This window comes from Eptatretus burgeri, chromosome 1 (assembly GCF_056783735.1).
Source record: "Eptatretus burgeri isolate ZD-2024b chromosome 1, Ebu_testis_v1, whole genome shotgun sequence".
In the NCBI taxonomy this organism is placed as follows: domain Eukaryota; kingdom Metazoa; phylum Chordata; class Myxini; order Myxiniformes; family Myxinidae; genus Eptatretus; species Eptatretus burgeri.
Genome location: NC_140961.1, coordinates 18,476,733 through 18,496,955, shown reverse-complemented (window position 1 = coordinate 18,496,955; position 20,223 = coordinate 18,476,733). Strand labels below are relative to the sequence as shown.

At 44.1% G+C, this 20,223-nt stretch overlaps 1 protein-coding gene across 1 annotated transcript in view; it reads right to left on the bottom strand.

Annotated features, from left to right (window-relative positions):
• The window catches only part of LOC147033957 (leucine-rich repeat transmembrane neuronal protein 1-like), a 399,933-nt gene that overhangs the window by 113,901 nt on the left and 265,809 nt on the right, over positions 1 to 20,223 (bottom strand). The window contains exon 4 of the mRNA XM_085873816.1: positions 8,135 to 8,346. Coding sequence (XP_085729942.1) covers positions 8,135 to 8,346 — 212 coding nt within the window. The remainder of the gene's footprint in view (positions 1 to 8,134; positions 8,347 to 20,223) is intronic.

Genomic DNA, 20,223 nt, shown 5'->3' with positions numbered 1-20,223 from the left:
AGTAGATCTGAATAAGTGTTTTTGCTCATTGTAAATATTCCTTCTTACATATTCGTGTTCAGTCTTGCCTTTGTCTTTTTATTTTAAATAAACATTTGTAGAAATATTCCCAGTCCGTTTCTGAACCTTCTTGAATTGGTCCAGCATGGTTCGGATCTGAGTTTAGGCAGGGTGTTATCCCCGATAATCCGTTCATTCCAGCCGGCATGGCTTTGGCAGTTTCTGTCGGCTGCACCTGAACCGGTGTTGGTCGTCGGTAGTTGGAACTCTTCTGCAGTCGGAAGAGCATCCTGGTTCGAGCAAGACATGCCAAGGGCATGGTTTCTCCGGTAGTCAAAATCGTGTAGTTAATTAGATAAATTGGTTATAGACAAATAGACCCTACGCTACGCGGTTGAGATATTGGTGGCTCACGGAGTTATCCGAGCGACGGCCTACAATTCCGGGGGAGTTTGGTGGGAGACGACGCAGGCTTTCCCCACCTAGCGGTCATTCTCGCCACCGACCCTTGGCCCACAACAATATATATATATATATATATATATATATATATATATATATATATATATATATATATATATATATATATATATATATATATATATATATGTATATGTTTGGCTGCAAAAGTCTGATTCCACTTAAATCAATGCTAAGCTTTCTCACACCACAATTTCAAACAGCAATTTTTCATAAAATTGAAGATATTTATTCAAATGTATCCATGTTATCCACCCTTTACATTCTCCCTTACCCCTCGTCGTTACCTGCATCCCTTGTTTATCCGTCTCTCTGCTTTCTCCCTCTGCCCTGCTGTTGGTGTTTCCCCTTTCTGAGTGCTGTTCTCTTTGTTGCGTTGTGTCCTGATGTGCTGTGTCATAACTCTTCCACGAGCCTAGACCATGTATAAAAAATAGTTTTCATTTATGATAGTGATTAATGAATGAAGCTTTGTCCAAACAGAATAAATGAAGGGACAATGCATTTGACAGACAGAAACATTTATGTGAGAAGTCTGATTAAGCTCTGTGGTGCATTCCGATATGGTTCAGAAATAATTGACTCAAGCATAATCTATAAATTAATTGAATCAATGCCAATTAAAAATGTTTTCAAGACAAAAGTGGGTCATGCTGATTATTGAATATATGTAAAGATATATTTGATTGCCCTATACAATAAGTGTTACTGTATCCTAAAGAGTTTGCTGAAAACCATAGAAAGTGCTTTTGGTTTCATATTATAACTATTTATTTTGTTATCACATCAAATCACACTAAAATACACAATTTGGTGTCTGTCTTTTTGACCATGACACATTTGGTCGTTACTTATCCAATCTCAACCAAACTTTACAGGAAGACTAAAGGTCACACGATGGAGATTGTAGCGACTTAATTTCCCCCCCTACCCAAGAAGGTTTTTCGTCTTGGATGAAATCCGTATAAAGGTGTACATCCATGTTGAGATAGCTAATCGTGGCATTTTTCCAAGGCCACGTCTCATAACAAATGTAATTTCACAACACCAATAATAATAGCATAATGTTAATGCTATTACAAAACAATATAAACACTAATAACATCCCCCCTCCCCAAGGGGTTTCCTCCTTGGACAAACACTGTGTTAAGGTGTATGTAACATAAGCAAGACTCCATGTATAAAAAATAGTTTTCATTTATGATAGTGATTAATGAATGAAGCTTTGTCCAAACAGAATAAATGAAGGGACAATGCATTTGACAGACAGAAACATTTATGTGAGAAGTCTGATTAAGCTCTGTGGTGCATTCCGATATGGTTCAGAAATAATTGACTCAAGCATAATCTATAAATTAATTGAATCAATGTCAATTAAAAATGTTTTCAAGACAAAAGTGGGTCATGCTGATTATTGAATAAATGTAAAGATATATTTGATTGCCCTATACAATAAGTGTTACTATATTCTAAAGAGTTTGCTGAAAACCATAGAAAGTGCTGATGATGACATCCATAACCAAAAAACATAAGCAAGATGGCCTGTAGGCCATCTGGACCGTTCTGGAAGTCCACTCTATTTTTCTAGTTCCGTTGAGATAACCAACAAGAACAACAACACTAAAGTTGTTTCTGAATTTCAGGCACTTCAAACATGCATTACATCTTCCCTTTCAAGATGGAAAAGAGCAATGAACAAGTTGTTACATGAGCAAATAGTACGGAACTCAAACCAATGCAGGAAGAGAAATACAATCAGAGATCATAAAGTGAATGGAAGCATTGATCGCTTGCAAAGTCCAACTCAGTCCCAAAACAAAATAACAGATCAAATACTTCAATCCACATGACCTTGCAACAAATCAAATCCAACTCAGTGCAAGGAAACATCCAAACTTAACAAGGGTAACATTTACAGTTCATCACAAGTCAAGTCTGTTCGGTCGACGACTGATACGACCACTTTGAGTACGAGTTACGCACGGGGTAACTGGGCGAGCTGTAGTCACTGTTGGGGTGACTGCTCTGTCTGGCTCACCCAGATCTACAGTAGGGGCAGTGTCACCAGCTGGAGGCTTCAAGTCTGACGAACAGCTTGAGCCATCATGGGTCTCACTGGTAGCGTTGTTATCAGTATCAACGAAAGACCAATCAAGAGTAACACCCTCATTGGCTACACTGGTGCTCTTAAGTAAATGTCAACAGTTATGGCGATAAGTGTCACCCGTTTCTCAGGACTGAACATCGTACGAACGTGGCTCAGAATGCTTCTTCACAATCACAGCTGGTTTCCACCTTTTGGAACCCATAGGAGGCTCCATTCTAACGTCATCATTCAGATGAAATGGTGGAAGATCTTTGAGTGAGTGACGATTTTGGCAGAGCTTATGTTTTGCTTTTTCCAGGTCAAAGTGCCTTTTCACAGCATCACGGTAATAAGCTAAAGGCAACAGAAGACCTCGGACATTGGGAAGGGTATTCCTCAGACATCTTCCCATCAGTAGTTGAGCCGGTGATAGATGAATGCCTTCCAGTGGCGTTGTGCGATAATCCAGCAAGGCCACGTGCTTGTCTGTAGATTTTCACCAGAGTCGTTTTACTGTTTGTACAGTCCTTTCTACTTCTCCATTTGAACGTTGATATCTGAGGCCAGACGTTCTAATGATTCCATGATCCACAAAATTTTCTCACAAATTGTGAGTTGTACATTGTCCCATTATCGCTCCGTAGAGTCTCTGGTAGACTATGTCGACTAAACTGTGCTTTTAGCCGCTCACGAGTTGTACTGCAGCGCAAATCCTTCACTTCATCCACCTCAATAAATTTGGAGTAATCGTCAACCGTTATCAGATATGGCAGCATCAAACTGGAACAGGTCTGTCCCAGTTTCACTCCAAGGTAGATTCAGTGTTGGAGTCAGTTTTGGGGGCTCAGCAGGCAGGTGATTTAGTTAGTCTGCACACTTGGAACAGTTCTGAACACTTTGCTCTTTGTCCGCATTCATGGAGGGCCAGTAGAGAACCTCCCAAGCTCGTTGGTTACACTTGACTATTCCAAAATGCGATTCATGAATCAGACTCAGCATGCAGAGTCTCAGAGTGGGTGGTACGACAAGTCACATGCTTTTGTATACGATGCCATCCATAACCAAAAGTTCACTCCGGGGAATCCCAGTCTGATCGAAGACAGAATGATACATCTCGCCTGGCCTCTGGCCATCAGTCAAGAGTCATCGACTGTAAATGACCGAGTTCTGACTGAGTAGCTTTTTGAAGATCCGCATACCTCTCGTGAGAGACTGATAGAAAGTCCAGCATTGAAATATGCTCCAAGTTGTCCAGTTCTGAATGAGTATCTGGTAGGTACGCTTTAGAAAGGGTGTCTGGAAGCTGCATATCCTCCCCTCTTCTGAACTGAATGTCGAGGTGATATCATTGCAATCGTCCTAGCATGCAGTCTCATTGGAGTGGACAGCAACGGCTTCTTGGCGATCATTTCCAGAGGCTTATGGTCATTGTAGATGGTGACGGGTTTCCAAAATATATAACAATGAAACTTCTTGCAGGCATGAACTATGGAAAGCATCTCCTTCTCTATTTGTGCAAACCATGTCTCTGTCTCCGTAAGGGTCCTGGAACTGTATGTGATGGGTCGGTTGTCCTGTAAGGGAACTGCACCAAGTCCACTTCGGCTTGCATCACAGTGAATCTCGACTGGTTTGTTAACATCAAAGTACGCAAGAACAGGCAGAGAACAGCAAAGTTCCTTCAGTCTCTCAAATGCTCTGACTTGAGCCGGTTGCTATTGATATTCAACGTCTGATTTCAGAAGATCTTGGAGTGGAGCTAACCCGTCACTCAACCGAGGGATGAACTTTGACAGATACATGATAAATCCAATGAAGCACCTCACAGCTTCCTTATCGGTCGGAATCGGCATACTATGAACTGCCTCAACTTTGGCCGGATCAGGCGATAATCCATCAGCAGACAGTATGTGTCCTACGTACTGTACCTGTGACTGGCGGATTTTGCACTTCTGTAGATTCAACTTCAGATTGTAATTTCTTGCTCTCTCAATAACCTTTTTCAGAATTTGATCATACAACTCAACGTTTGGACCAGCTACAACAATGTCATCCATGATCGTGAATGCCCCAACTATGCCTTCAATTACGTGGTCCATATTCCTCTGAAAATTTTCAGGTGCACATTTCAGTCCAAAAGGAATCTGAAGCCACCTGTCCCTACTGAACGGTGTATTGAAACACATCAGATAGGATGATTCCTCATCCATTTTGATATGTAGGAACCCTGACGAAGTGTCAAGCACTGAGAATACCTTGGCATCAGGTATACTTACAACAACCTCCTCAACCGTGCCCATGGGATGGTGCTCCCTCTTGATGACCTTGTTCAGATCAGATGGATCAAGACAGATTCTCAGGTTGTCATTTATGAGAGATACCACCATTGAGCTGACCCATTCAGTTGGTTCATTAACTTTGGCAATGTATTCATTGGATTCCATCTCCCCCAGTTGGGTTTTAATACATGGCAAGAGTGAAGCTGGTTGTCGCCACAAAGTGTGTACTACTCCCTTCACACTAGGTTGCCATTTCATTGTATACTTGCCTGGCAGAGTTCCAGTCGTTCACACTCGATCCGGATATTCCTTCAACTCAGCAAGAATGTCACCAGGGTCCACTTCAGCTCCAATTGAATCAAGTCTGATGATCAGACCCAGAACTTCAGCTGTATCTCCGGATATTATGTTTTCCTGTGAGAGAGCGACCACTTTAAATGTTGTGGTGAATGTCTTGCCACGGTACTGAATAGGAAGATCCATGGCTGCTACGGGTTTTATCCTGCGATTCGAGTAGGTACACAACGACTTGGCTGATTGACGGAGTTTGGCAGGGTGCATGAGACACTGATAATCAGAAAGTGTCATTGTGTTACAGCGAGCTCCGGTATCAATTCTGAAGGTCACTTGCCTTCCTGATTCCAAGAGAGACTGCCTCCATTTATCACCATGTGATGCAGCCATTGTCTGCAGTGCACCTAGCCATAGAATTTCCCCATTGGTTTCATCCATGTACTCGGTTGTATCAGCACAAGCACCGTCAAACTGAGTTTCAACTGAATGTGTGCTGGCACGTCGATGGCAAGCTGCAAGCCAATGGTTCGGTTTCTTGCAATAAGAGTAGGTGGATCCAATTGCTGGGCATTCATCGTGATTGCATGCATGGTTAGGATCCTTACCACAGTGGTGGCAGCTGTCCTTACACTAGGGTCTATTCAGGGTTGATCTCCTTTGTAATGGCAGTTGTGGTGCTGGGTTCAATTGTGGTTTCGGCCTCACTTGTTTGTCGTGGACTGCAGCTACACTCGTGTCCTCATCATGGACAATGCGAACTTGAGTCCTTGAAAGCTTATATTGCTGACCCACCTGAAGAGCTTTGGCCAGCCTGAGTTCCTAACCTCTGTTTACCAGGCGCTCTTGGACCTTCTGCTCATACACACCCTGGATAATCGCATCCACGAGCACATCTTCAGATTGCACATACTCGCAGTCCAAGAGAATGAGACGCAAGTCCTTAACAAAGTTGTCAAATGATTCCTCGGAACTTTGTTTCCTCTTGAATAGCCGATGCCTCGCGATGCGCTTGTTTTTTCAGGGACGAATATACAATTCAAATTTATCCAGAACTTTGTTGGGATCATCCTTCTCATCTTCAGTCCATTCAAAAGTTTTGTTTCTCTCTCGTCCTTGTTCTCCATCCATGTTTCAAGCCAGCCTGCCTTGCGTTTGTCAGGCAGATCAGCCAACGGACGGTCGAAAACACATCCAACGTGATTTTGAAATCGAACAAATTCCTGATATAACGAAGCCGAATCCCAGTCAATCGTGGGGAGCACAAAGTTAACGGATGCCATAGTTTATGTATCTCAGACACCAGATTCAGATGGCACGAATGAACGGAGCAATTTGCAGATCACTTCTGACACCATGTAACATAAGCAAGACTCCAGCTTGTAGGCCATCCAGGCCACGCCGGAAGTGCCTTCTTTATTTTTATACTTCCGTTGAGATACCCAACAACAACACTAAAGTTGTTTCTGAATTGCAGGCACTTCAAACATACATTCGAGTGTATAAATAGTTTACCGTCGCATTTTTCCAAAGCCGTTTCTAATAACAAAAGTAATAATGCCTTCTTCAGCGTCATTTTATGTTCTCGTGGCTTTTTTTTTCACCGTCGCTTCTAATAACAAAACAAAAAATACAATAACCATGATTATAATGGCATTATAATAATATTAATGGTAATGATGTTAGCATACCACCACCCATACGTCACAAGAAGAAGAAGCAGGACATCAAGCATTTCATCTTTGGAGGACATTTTTTCCTTTAAAAATGGTACATCAGCAAGAATAGCATACAACTAGAGTGAAGAATCACTTTAAAATTAAATAATTCTCGTATCTAGATCCGGATTTGGAACTTCACCAAAAATTGAATCAATTCTTCCTTGCTGCACAACCAACGTGTCCACCATGTTTCATCCGGATCCGTGCACAACTTTTTGAGATATCGTGCACACAAACAAACAAACAGACAGAAAGGAGTGAAAACATGACCTCCTTCACCTTCAGCAGCAGAGGTAATAATATCAATGTTATCACAAAATAATAATATTATTAATAAAATCAATTTAATAACAGGAAGGATAATAACATCCCCCCCCCACCCTACACCTCTCCCTTCAACCCTTCAACCTCCCAGCCAAGTCTAAAGCATCATACTCACACATCATAGTTTGCGAAAATGTATAATTAAGATAAAAGGATTGAAAACGTATGATCCTCCCAACCCTCCTCCACTCAGCATCTCCCATAGGCATGTGTCTCTAATCATGTTAAATCCAGTGTGTTTGTTTGTTCTTATGTCTGTCTGTTTGTCTGTTTGTCTGTCTGTCTGTTCGCTTAAAAACTCGAAAATGGCTTGCCCAGTCTCCCCCAATTTTTTCACATGGTTTGGGAATATTCACGGTCAGGTCGTGGGCACAAGGTAATTCCCCAACTGCTGTGGTTTCCTTTGCATGGTTCTGACTTGTAATACCCAATCCCACCCACCAGGTGGTACCCTACTAAAAACATTCACATGGAGAAAATTTTCATCCTCCACCGACCCTGAATCCCATACCCCCCCCCCCCAAAAAGGCCAAATCCCTTTAGTTCACACCAGAAATATGACCACCAGTTTTCAACACATTTCTGCCCACTGGGTCAAGAGTGCATATAAGTCAAACAAGCAAACACAAAAACAAGCACACAAACAAGCACAAAGCAAGCATGCAAGCACACACACACACACACACACACACACACACACACACACACACACACACACACACACACACACACACACACACACGCTCACACACACACACACACACACACACACGCACGCACAGTCAAATGCAAAACAAACAGACACACAAACAAACACACAAACAGCCATCTCTGAGATCATATTTAGTAAGATAAAGACAACATTTTGGATCCTTGTTCTCAAGCAGAACGCACAAAATTGATGCAACTCGCTGAATCTTACCGACCAATGACCACTGTCCCCACCTTCTCACCTTCTCTGAGTCGCAAAATCAAGGCTTCCTTCAATGACTAAAACAGGCCTTGCTCCCTCTTGATACCTCGCAGCTTCACCATCGCTCTCAGTCGTCACTGAAGGCCCGAGTGGTAGCCCGCCACGGGTGCAGTGGTTCCTCCCAGAACTCGGTGGTGGATAGCAGGGCAGTGGATCAAATCCATCCAGTGAAGAGACCGTTGCCAGAGGGATCTGCAAAGGATGCATGCACTTTATATTTCAGAATAAAAAACAATGAAGAAAGAGGATTTAGCTCGAATAATATAATCATAGCTCTTATAAATTTGGGCTACCCTGTATGTTCCTCCATTTGAGGTCTTGAGTCACTATGATAATGATACAAGTTTACAAATCCCAGATATTCTGCCAATTAGTCTGTAGTTTATTAATGTCCTGATAATTTGGTTGGCTTTTTCATGTTCTCATCTGAACACACTGGTTCATGATGAAGAGAACTGGGTTCAAATCCCAGAGACGCTTGTACTTGTGTCTTTGCGATTCAGGTAAGGGGACACTGATGTCCACCGATGCCTTTGTCCAGCATGACCTCAATGTGCAAGCTCCTCTATGAGCACACACAAACATAAAAACATAAAAGCAAAAAACAATCATGAACATTTAAATTATATATTAATCGCCATTGAAACTGTTGAAAAGAAAGCCTCAATACCAGTATAAAAGCCATAATTGGCAAGTGGTTAGCCTCCCACTCCATCTTTGGAGGAAAAAAAAATACCTTGGAATAATTTCAAAACAAACCATCAAGCCAGCCTATTTCATCAAACTGGAGGACAATACCTTCCCTCAATTCAAGACGAGGGGCTTTTGTTCAGACTGATCATTTTTGACAAGTGCGTGGTGGCGGTAGATTCACGGCAGGAATTTAGAAATCGCTCAGAGTGCCGGTGAAAACTCGCCCACTATTCATGGGAAGACACCGTGAGATCTACATCCCCAAATAGAACCGACTAACACTGGCAGACAGGACACCCAAATTACCATCCATCCGAGGGATGGCGCACACACATGCCAGACTCGTTGGCGTATAATGGTTAGAGCGTCGGCTCTGAGTCTGGGAGGTTGGCAGTTCGAACCTGATCCTGGCCAAGTCATAACAAAGACATTTAAAATGGTAGTGCTGCTTCCTAGTTTGAAGCGCAGCATTTAGAAACGATAATTAAAGCTTGATTGACAGAAAGGCCACCATTGTGCGGGTATGATTGACCGAATGGCCTGCTCCTGCGTCGAAATTCCTTGGAAGGGAACGAACTCTTCTTTTCCTGTCTGCCAAACACCAGAATGACAGTTTATAGTCGTGCTGGGAATCGAACCCACGCCAGACAGCGAAGACAGCGAAGATGGAAGCGTGGTTTCTCTGCACAATACTGTTTCACACACTCAGACATTACTGTGACAATTACACATTCATTATAAAGCTATTATCATTTGCTTGTATCAGCCACACATGTCCATTTATCACTTCTATTTGTTTTTGTTTTTTTTCCTGATAATTGAAGTTATTTGATCAATAATGCTGGCTATTGAATTTTTGAGAATCATTAGAACTCGAGCACCCTTCCCTCATCGTTTACAAAAGAAGCCAGATCTGCTTCAGAAAGCTGTGCACCAAAGCAGGAAGTGGGAAAATTGCTGATATATATAGAAATATACATATACATTTCATACCAGCAAATAGCACCTGTCACTTCGCTGACAGGTATACTAAAGGGGGGAGAAAAAGAGGATGGAGAGGGAGAGAGAGGGGTGGAGGGGAGATGGGGTAGTGTGTGTGTGTGTGTGTGTGGCCGTATGGCAGCTTAGCTGCTGGGATAGCTATCATTTCTTGAAGCGCGACTGTGTCGCTGATGCAGTGCCCCTCTACCAGTACACACACTGGAACTGGTACTCATTTTGCCGACCTCGGAAGGATGACAGGCTGAGTCAATCCCCTGGTGTATTAATTCAGCGGCCGACGGGGCTTGAACTCAGGACCCTAGAATCCCAAGCCGCCACCCTAACCACTGAGCCAACACCAGGCTCGGGGTAGAGTGAGGAGGTGGAGGAGAGAAGAGAGAGGAGGGTGGGGGAGCGAGGAGAGGGAGAGTGAGGAGGGGTGAGTGAAGGGAAGGTAGACGTGTGGTGGAGCGTTAATTACGATTCATACTGTCTCAACAAAATGCTTCTGCATCGAATAACAGTGAAGATGGAAACAAAATAATGTCTGAAATCCATTTTCTACCGGTCATACTATAAATATCACCCAGAGACAAACACCTCCCAGACATGTATGGAGACAAAACCACCGTCCAGAGCCAGCCATCCAGATACAAACATGGCCTGGACACATCCGGAGGCAAACTCCCATCCAGACATAAATATTGCTCAGACACATCTGGAGACAAACTCCTGTCCGGACATATCCAGAGGAAAACACTGTCCGGAGACAAACAGATACAGCCTGGAAAGGTCCAGACATGAACAGTGTCTGGAGACAAACACTGTCTGGAGATAAATTCCCTCCGGACATAAACACCACAGAGAGAGACACAGAGAGAGACACAGAGAGAGAGAGAGACACAGAGAGAGACACAGACACAGACACAGACACAGACACAGACACAGAGAGAGACAGAGACAGAGACAGAGACAGAGACAGAGACAGAGACAGAGACAGAGACAGAGACAGAGACAGAGACAGAGACAGAGACAGAGACAGAGAGAGAGAGAGAGAGAGAGAGAGAGAGAGAGAGAGAGAGAGAGAGAGAGAGAGAGAGAGAGAGAGAGAGAGAGAGAGAGAGAGAGAGAGAGAGAATGTTATGTTATGCTTTATGAACAAAACACACACAAACACACACTTATTAGTATATATATATATATATATATATATATATATATATATATATATATATATATATATATATCTCAGAGAAAGAGGATTTATGTCCGATTAGTTGTAGTCCCAATCATGTCTCCTCACCTCGTAATTGGAAGAAATAACCAATCAGCTCTCAACTAATGAATTACCCCAGGTGGCTCGGAGTATCAAATAAACTAACTCTTCCCATGCTCTTCGAGCCAAAGAAAGCTGCATGAAGCAACCAAAAAAGAGCCAAAGAAAGCATTAAGCAACCAAGGTAAGAGCTTTGCTGTTTCAAACTCTACCCGAGTTCCTCCACAGCTGCAGACATTTGATTTGGCAGTACGTCATCCTGACGAGCCCACAATGATGGTGAAATCTGGATTAGTGACTCTGCCATCATTTATTTGTAACCATAATTCTCAGTCTGCAAAGACTTGAATGCCACATGGATACTAACCGAGTTTGGAGGTCACGTGTCGGCATAATTTATGCACATGACATCAATGTCATGTTGCATCTCGGGACAGTGTTGATCCTTTCATTTAATTTATCATTCCTGACTGTTGACTCCTGATCAGCAGGACAGAGACAAGGTGTTCAGACAGCAGACGACATTTGTTGCTGACAGGTCATGCAACATTTGCTGTTACTCAGGGGAAAGCCTGTCAAAATGAAGAGTGCACAAAACTCAAACAAAACACTGAGGATTACAATGCACACAAACTTATGGATTCGGTCCGATTAATTATTTGCAATAAGGGAATGGGAAATGGATCGCAATGGGATACTAAACATGAACAGGTCAAAACCTTAGGAGGGATTTATTTGATGTGCCTCAGGTATTAGTGTGAAATGCACAACCATACAGTTTTCCCTCTAGATTTCAACATGATTATGTATACCATGATTTCTAATCATCAAATATGGAATCAGATTTTGAATATCATCTTTTAAAGCTTTGAAAAAAACACCACAATTAGTTAGCTTAACACGGATAAACACCTCGACACAGATTTCGTCCAAGGTGGAAAACCCCCTTGGGGGAGGGGGGGGGGACAAATGGAGTCACCACAACCTCCATTGTGTGACCTTTAGTCCTCCTGTCAAGTTTGATTGTGATTGGTTAAGTAACAACCGAAATGTTGCAAACAAATCATCAAGAGAAAGGGGTGACATTAAGGAGGGAATTAATGTTGAGGATTCTGTGTGGGTAGAGAGTAGAGATTGTAAAAATAGTAAGATACTGGTAGGATGCTTTTATAGTACTCTGGGTGTGAAGGAAGAGGAGGAAGGAGGAGTACATGAAGAGTACAAAAGGGCATGTGGTAAGGGAAGAGTATTGATTCTGGGGGATTATAACTTGCCAGGGATAGATTTGGTGGAGGAACATGGAAAGGGCAGAGCAGATGAGGATTTCCTCGTTTTAGTCCAGGATTGTTTTTTAACCCAGTTTGTAGATAAGCCCACTAGGGGGAGTGCAGTGTTCGACCTCCTTTTAAGTAACGATCCCAACATGGTGGAGGAGGTGGAAGGAGGGGAGCATTTAGGAGCAAGTGACCATAACATTGTCTGTCCAAAGATTCTGTTTAGGGTTAGAGTTCAGGATAGTAGGGTAACGCTATTAGATTTCAGGAAGGCAAACCTTGAGGGTACGTGGAGAGAGTTGGGTGATGTAGATTGGGAGAATCTAACAACAGGACAATCAGCATCAGAGAAATGGGAAACCTTCAAGGAGTAAATGTGTAGAGTGCAGAGTAAGTACATTCCAATGAGGTGTAATACTCGAAACAGAAAGAGACCAGGGTGGTTGAGTAGTGGGATGAGGAATGCTAAAAAGGAGAAGTAGAAGGTATTTCTTGGGTTTAAAATAATATGACCGAGTTAGATTTATATCACTATCGAAGTAAACCGAGGCAAGTTCAGAAAATAACTTGATGAGCCAAAGGAGAGGATGAGAAGGACATGGCTAAGAATATTAAACATAATACCAAGGCATTATTTAAGTATATCAGGGGAAAAGAACAGGTTAGGATGAGTGTGGTCCCATTGAGGAATATCACCGGGAGAGTAGTTAGTGATGAAAGCGAGATGGCAGGCTTATTAAACAGGTATTTTGCTTCAACTTTTACACAAGAACAGTCAAGGGAATTGCCAATAGCTGAGAGTATCTATCGAGGAGGTGAGGAAGGGCTTTTACAGAAGATCCAGGTTGGAGTGGAGGAAGTAAAGGAACAGCTAGGAAATATAAGAGTAAATAAGGCTCCGGGGGTCAGATAATATGCACCCGATAGTATTGTCGTGTCCGGGGTGGGGGGTAAACCCTACTGGGATGGATGGCCAAACTTCTCCCTTGGAGGCCTACAGGCGAGAATCCCGGAGATTAATGCGCGTGCGCCGGAAAACAGTTATGCGCTGCACCAGGATGGCACCAATACGCAGACACAAGGAAATTAGATTAAATCAAATAATTATTTAATAATAACACATACAACCAACAATTATAATGAAAATGAATCAAGGCGTGAGGTAACCGAATCAAAGTCCAATCGAGACGCCTCCACACAGACTTACATATGCACACAAGTGGGCAGATAAAATAAAGAAAAATAATCCCTCCTTTATTTGGGCACGAAGCTTGGTCCAGATGGTCTTTATGGATTGTGGAATCGAGGCACTTCGTAAACGCGCAGCGGGAAGAACATATGTCAAGCAATTCGTGAGCGGTAATTAACACCAAGGCTCAGAGACTCCGCTCTCCTACTCATCAGAAATGTACACACTTCATGGCTCAGCCGAACCATCAACAGCCAACGTCCTGCTCAGCATGCGAGCCAATTCACACAGCATGAGCGTGAGAATTGTGCAGCTTTCGTCATGCCGAGAGCAAAAGCGAGATCCTCCGTGTCCTCCGACTAATGTCATCTCCCGACCGGATGCATCCCTTGGTTACTACTCCGCTACCTTCCTATCTGATCAGCTCCACTCACCCCCTCATCCTCTTCATGCGTCTCACATCACGGCCATTATACCCCCGCCTCCGGGGCGCGGCCTGTTCGCACGAAACCCAAGAAGGCAGGGCCTCTGCCCCTCGGCAAAACATAAGGAAAATTGACATGGGGGCAATTATCCCTAATCTATATGTCATTAACACCACACCACCCCCTCGTGCAATGACACGTAACATTTAAGCTCACAGTTTCCCGACTTAGTTACATACAGATGGCTCCTACACGTGCCCAAGCCAAGCAACTCTACACAATCCTATCTCTCCTATGAAATCCCTTCATCTACCCCACAAAGATAACACAGCCCCCTCCCTGGAACCATAGCTCCTGTAAGGTTCAATGCAGACATTACCATTCCAGCCTTACCACTAACTGATTCACACCGAATTTGCCAATTAAATAAATTTGGAGGGGCTGTGGGAAGCGAGCCATAGCTAACTTACCTATTCTCCTTAACGTTCAACACCCCTTAAAAACAACAATTCAAATATTTGCAAAACTCTTGGTTCCTCGCTCCCAACTCCTGAGACGGGTAGAAAATGTCCGAAAATACATAAAAATCTACTGTAGCATAAAACCTAAACCAAAACTCAACGTTGATACAACCCCCTTCTAAAGACTACATTCCTCGGTGGATAACATTAACCAACGTTACCTGTGGAGCCATCCCAATTTACCTGTTTCAAATTTTTGCGAGCCCTGTCTCTGGTACAGGTTTAGTGACATGGATTAAGTGAACCATCCCTCACTCACTCACACACATGAGCCCAAATATCAATCATTTATTCCAACCCTGAAAGACCATGGCTTAAATGTTATTACACACATGCATGATCCTCAACTAGACAGCGAGGAGGTACCGTACAACAAAAATTGGTGAGGGGCTCTTCTGGTTGTGGTTGTGCAGTCTGCATTCTGGTTGGGAAGAGGTGATATAACTAAAGGTTTCTGTTAGCCTCATTGGTGATGTAGATGGTTCTGTTGAGACCATGCTTAGACTGAATTACTCGAACGAAGTTGGGTTGGACTTGCTGCACTTTGACATTGGTGATGTTGCTGAACATCAGGCAATCCTGATGCAGGAATGATGCAGGAAGAACCATGCTGCACAGCATCAAAGCAATTTACTGTAAGTGTAAGTCGTCGCAGGTTGGTAGGGTCTAAAAGTGTCATCCACCCCTTCTCGATCTTCTTCACACCCTTTTAATCCAACCTGTGGATTCCTTGCTTTCAATCTCCCTGGACTCCAAATTTTTTTTTTCTTTTTCTTTTCTTTTTTATATTTTATTTGCCTACTCTTCCAAAATCTTGTGGACTTCAAGCACAACCTTGAGCAGGCGTCAAATAATTAGATCAGTCACAAGAACTGTCTCCAAACATTCTTGCGAGAGGCAGCAGGACCCCCCTCCGGGATCTGGTAGACCCAAATTTCTCTCATTCGTTCCCAGAAGCCTACATCCTCCTCCAGGATCTGATAGATACAGATTTCTCTCATCTACTCCTGATCACTGCCTGTATCCCCCTGCAGGATTTGGTAAACTAGGAATTCTCACATCCTATCTCAGTCGATGCCTGTGTCCAAATCCAGGAAAAACTGTGGCCATGGCTAAAATGCAGGCAGACATTGCCACAGCCCAGCAGACCCAGCCAAAACTGTATCTCCTGGGTGCACCAGGCCGAAAGCGGAACAAGGCCACAATCTGCTGACCCACAACCAGCATGGGGATAACTCCCAGGCATGCATGGATGCCGGCAACCGCACTCCACCATCCATGATAGACAAAAGGCAGACAACAAACAGGCACGATGGTTAACGCGAATGCCATTACCTGACCTTGGGATATTATGCTCATCTGCTCAGCTGCCTGCGATGAGAGTTGGAGTGAATTGAGATGTGTTTTGGCCTCATGCAGCTCTTGCTCCAGCTTCTCTGCTCGAATTCCCTGTTCCTTTTCTTTCTGTTTGCATTTTTTCCAGCTCTGACTTTCTTCCCACCAATGTCTCTTCATCACCTTTTCGGCTTTGCTCTTGAATGACTGCAGTTCAATACTCAACGCTCTGATCTCCTGGCATAAGCTGTTTATCAGCAAATCTTTTTCATCGGGACCTTCTGTAATGTTAGGTTCCTGAATCAGCAAAGGCTGTGGTTCTGATTCCGGTTCAAGTTCTGGCTCTTCCTCACCTGAAATCACCACTACTGGACTGACATGCTCAGCCAGCGCAGATGCCCTCGTGTCCGGTCCCTGCTCCCAATCGCACCACAGTTGCTCCTCCGTGGGATGGGGGACTCGGAGACTCGGATGTAGTATGATCTGGGTGAGAGACGCCAGATAATACTGTCCAGCCCGTGCCATGGAAATAGCACGTGGAAGATCCAAAGATGCAGAACCTGCTTCAAAACGGCTAAGCTCACCGTCCTCATAGGCAAACAGCTCCACTGTCAGCCGATAAACAGCACCAATGCCACTCTCTCCCGGAGCACCAAGCTCCCCATCTGTCACTGCCAAGCCAGGTGGAAGAACCGGCCACCGAATGTGGCAGTCAACTTTTTTTTTGTTTAACATGATGTAGATGGACACAAGCCAATCACAGTGGTCATGACGGTGGTTCCACACGTGACCAAACTCCCCCAGCCGGGCAACTGGAAGTCTGGAATTATGCGGAACATTGCGGAGCCCACCGCGCAAAAGCTTGTGGAGGAAATTGCAGAACTTCCACCTGAGAACAGAGTTGCTGAAAATGGAGAAAGTGCCTACTACAGTCCAGACGGCGTTGGCACCTTGTGTTGCCCAAGACACCATGCCCAAGATGCAAATGTAGACCTTTTTCTCTTCCAAGCCTGCACTTGACCCACTCCAGTCCAATTCAAGATAAGCGTCCTGCTCAACCAACTTAAAGCTGCCATTGCTGCAACTTTCCTCGTCTACATGTCCTGCAAGTGGTTCAAACATTGGCTCTGCCAATTTTGATCGACCCTGTTCAGCAACATCACCAATGTCAAAGTGCAGCAAGTCCAACCCAACTTCATTCGAGTAATTCAGTCGAAGCATGGTCTCAACAGAACCATCCACATCACCAATGAGGCTAACAGAAACTTTTAGTTATATCACCTCTCCCTCGTCGGTATTGTCCCAAGTTCTCAGTTGCTCCTGTAACATCTCATCCAATCTTTCCACAGTCAATTGTGGCTCCCACAAGCCTTTATCAGCTAACATTTTATCAGCTGACCTTTATCTATGGGTCATACTACAAACACCGCCCAGACACATCCGGAGCCAAGCTGTGTAGACACAAACACTGCTCAGAAATGTCCGGAGACAAACTTCCTTCTGAACATAAACACCACCCGGATGTGTCGGGAGACAAACACCGCAACGGCATGTCCAGAGACGAACACCGTCCAGATGCGTCCAGAGATAAATTCCCATCCAGACATAAACACCGCCCGTACACGTTCAGAGAGAAATACCACTGGGAGATGTCTGGAGCCAAGCTGTCCAAGACATAAACACTGCATGGACACGTCCGGAGACAAACTCCCATCCAGACATGTCTGGAGATAAATGCCATCCAGACACGTCTGGAGATAACCACTATCTGGATACGTCCAGAGAAAGAGCGAAAGGGAGAAAGAGCGAAAGGGAGAAAGAGCGAAAGAGCAAAAGAGCGAAAGAGAGGATAGGGGCGAGAGATAGAGAGAGGGAAAGGGACGGGAGAGAGAGGGATAAGGGTGGGAGAGAGAGAGGGATAGGGACGGGAGAGAGAGGGATAAGGGTGGGAGAGAGAGAGGGATAGGGGCGGGAGAGAGAGAGGAGAGGGATGGGGGCGGGAGAGAGAGAGAGAGAGAGAGAGAGAGAGAGAGAGAGAGAGAGAGAGAGAGAGAGAGAGAGAGAGAGAGAGAGAGAGAGAGAGAGAGAGAGAGAGAGAGAGAGAGAGAGAGAGAGAGAGAGAGAGAGAGAGAGAGAGAGAGAGAGAGAGAGAGAGAGAGAGAGAGAGAGAGAGAGAGAGAGAGAGAGAGAGAGAGAGAGAGAGAGAGAGAGAGAGAGAGAGAGAGAGAGAGAGAGAGAGAGAGAGAGAGAGAGAGAGAGAGAGAGAGAGAGAGAGAGAGAGAGAGAGAGAGAGAGAGAGAGAGAGAGAGAGAGAGAGAGAGAGAGAGAGAGAGAGAGAGAGAGAGAGAGAGAGAGAGAGAGAGAGAGAGAGAGAGACAGACAGACAGACAGACAGGGGCGAGGAGAGTTAGCAGAGAGAATATGTTATGCTTTATGAACAACACACACACACACACACACACACACACACACACACACACACACACACACACACTAGTGCTTGGCCGATATCAGCAATTCTTTGGGAATTGGGAGGTTGGAGTCAGTGTGATTTCAGACAACTGTACAGTACATACTGTATGCAGCCCAAAAACATTGCACCGAAGTAGCTTGCACCGAAAAACAACAGAGCATTTATCGTGATGTTTCAGGGAGATGTTCACAAACATTCATTTTTACAAATAGCTGCGTGTGACGGGTGGAAAAAAATTTGGCTCGGTAATTTAGAAAACACATTAATACATCAAACAGCTTGGAAATCGGGTGTTATCAAATATATTTTGCTTTGAAACTGACAAAGGGAAACATAAACTTTGTAAAGCAAATCTGATAACCAAATGCTTTAGAAATAGTCGTGAGGACAAAGGAAAACCTGATAGAACCTCCATAAGATACAGGATGCACCTTTGACACCACGGCACCCAGAACAGACATGGCATGTCCACACACACCTGCGGAGAGTCCACACAGATCCAAATCTACCCATATATACCATGTCCGTGTGTGCTGTATATGTACCTCTGCCTTGCAGTAACTGTCGACTGTACATCCCGATCGAGATGCAAACTGTACCGCTATCGACTGTAGGACACTCGGCAAGTGGCTTAAGCACTCTTGAAGCAAGCACATCAAGAGAATGCCTGGTTTGGCAAGCAATTACCAATTACCATTAATAAAACTATGCACCCAGAAACGCCCAAGCAATGCCTGAATTGGACAAATCAACACATTTTAGAAGTTGGAACTGTTGCTTAGTTCGATTCTGGAGCTTAAATTTTGTAAATTTGCTTCGTGTAAGTCTGTAAGAGATTCTCGAGGATATGGCACGGGCAGAAATGAAATAAAGCCACAAACGCTGGTGTCACCAATACCCTTTAGCAATGTACCCAGCAATTTGAAGCTATGATGAACAGGCATTCGATAATGAGTGAGGAAAGTGAAGAAAAAAAACATACTTGCCCAAATTACCAGTACACTGGCACTCATTTAGCCGATCTCAGAAGGACGACAGGCTGAGTCAACCCCCCTGGTGTTAATTCAGCAGCCAATGGGGCTTGAACTGAGGACCCGAGGATCCCAAGCCACCAGCAATTCAGCAACCAACAGGGCTTGAACTGAGGAACCTAGGATTCCAAGCCACCACTCTAAATGCAAAGCCAACGCCAGGCTTTAAAGGCATGGTTGAGCAGGCCAAAAAACGGAAGCTTCAGACCCCTGCGAGGAAAACCAGGAAATGCCTTAAGACCCCATATAAAGTGAGGTGGCTGAGGATTGCCTGATAAAGGATAAAATTAAATAAGGCCATTAATTATCTCAAAAGGGGTGTTTTAATTAACCCAAACACCCAATTTTCAGTCAAGCACTTCCTTTGAATTTCTTTCATATGCATGCAAAGTTTCAGGCTGCAAGGAATTCAGCAGACAATTGGGCTTGAACTGAGGACCCAAGGATCTCAAGCCACCAACAATTCAGCAACCAACAGGGCATGAACTGAGGACCCTAGGATCCCAAGCCATCACCCTAACCATAAAGCCAACACCAGGCATTTAAGGCATGGTTGAGCAGGCCAAAAAAACATGGCAGCTTCAGACCTCTACGAGGAAAACCACGAAATTCCTTAAGACCCCATATAGAGTGAGGTGGCTGAGGATTGCCTGATGAAGGATATAATTAAATAAGGCCATTAATTATCTTCAAAAGGGGTGTTTTATTTAACCCAAACACCCAATTTTCAGTCATGCACTTTCTTGGAGTTTCCTTAGTGTGCATGCAAAGTTTCAGGCTGTGAGGAATTCAGCAGCCAATTGGGCTTGAACCGGGGACCCTCGGATCCCAAGCCATCACCCTAACTGTAAAGCCAACACCAGGCTTTTAT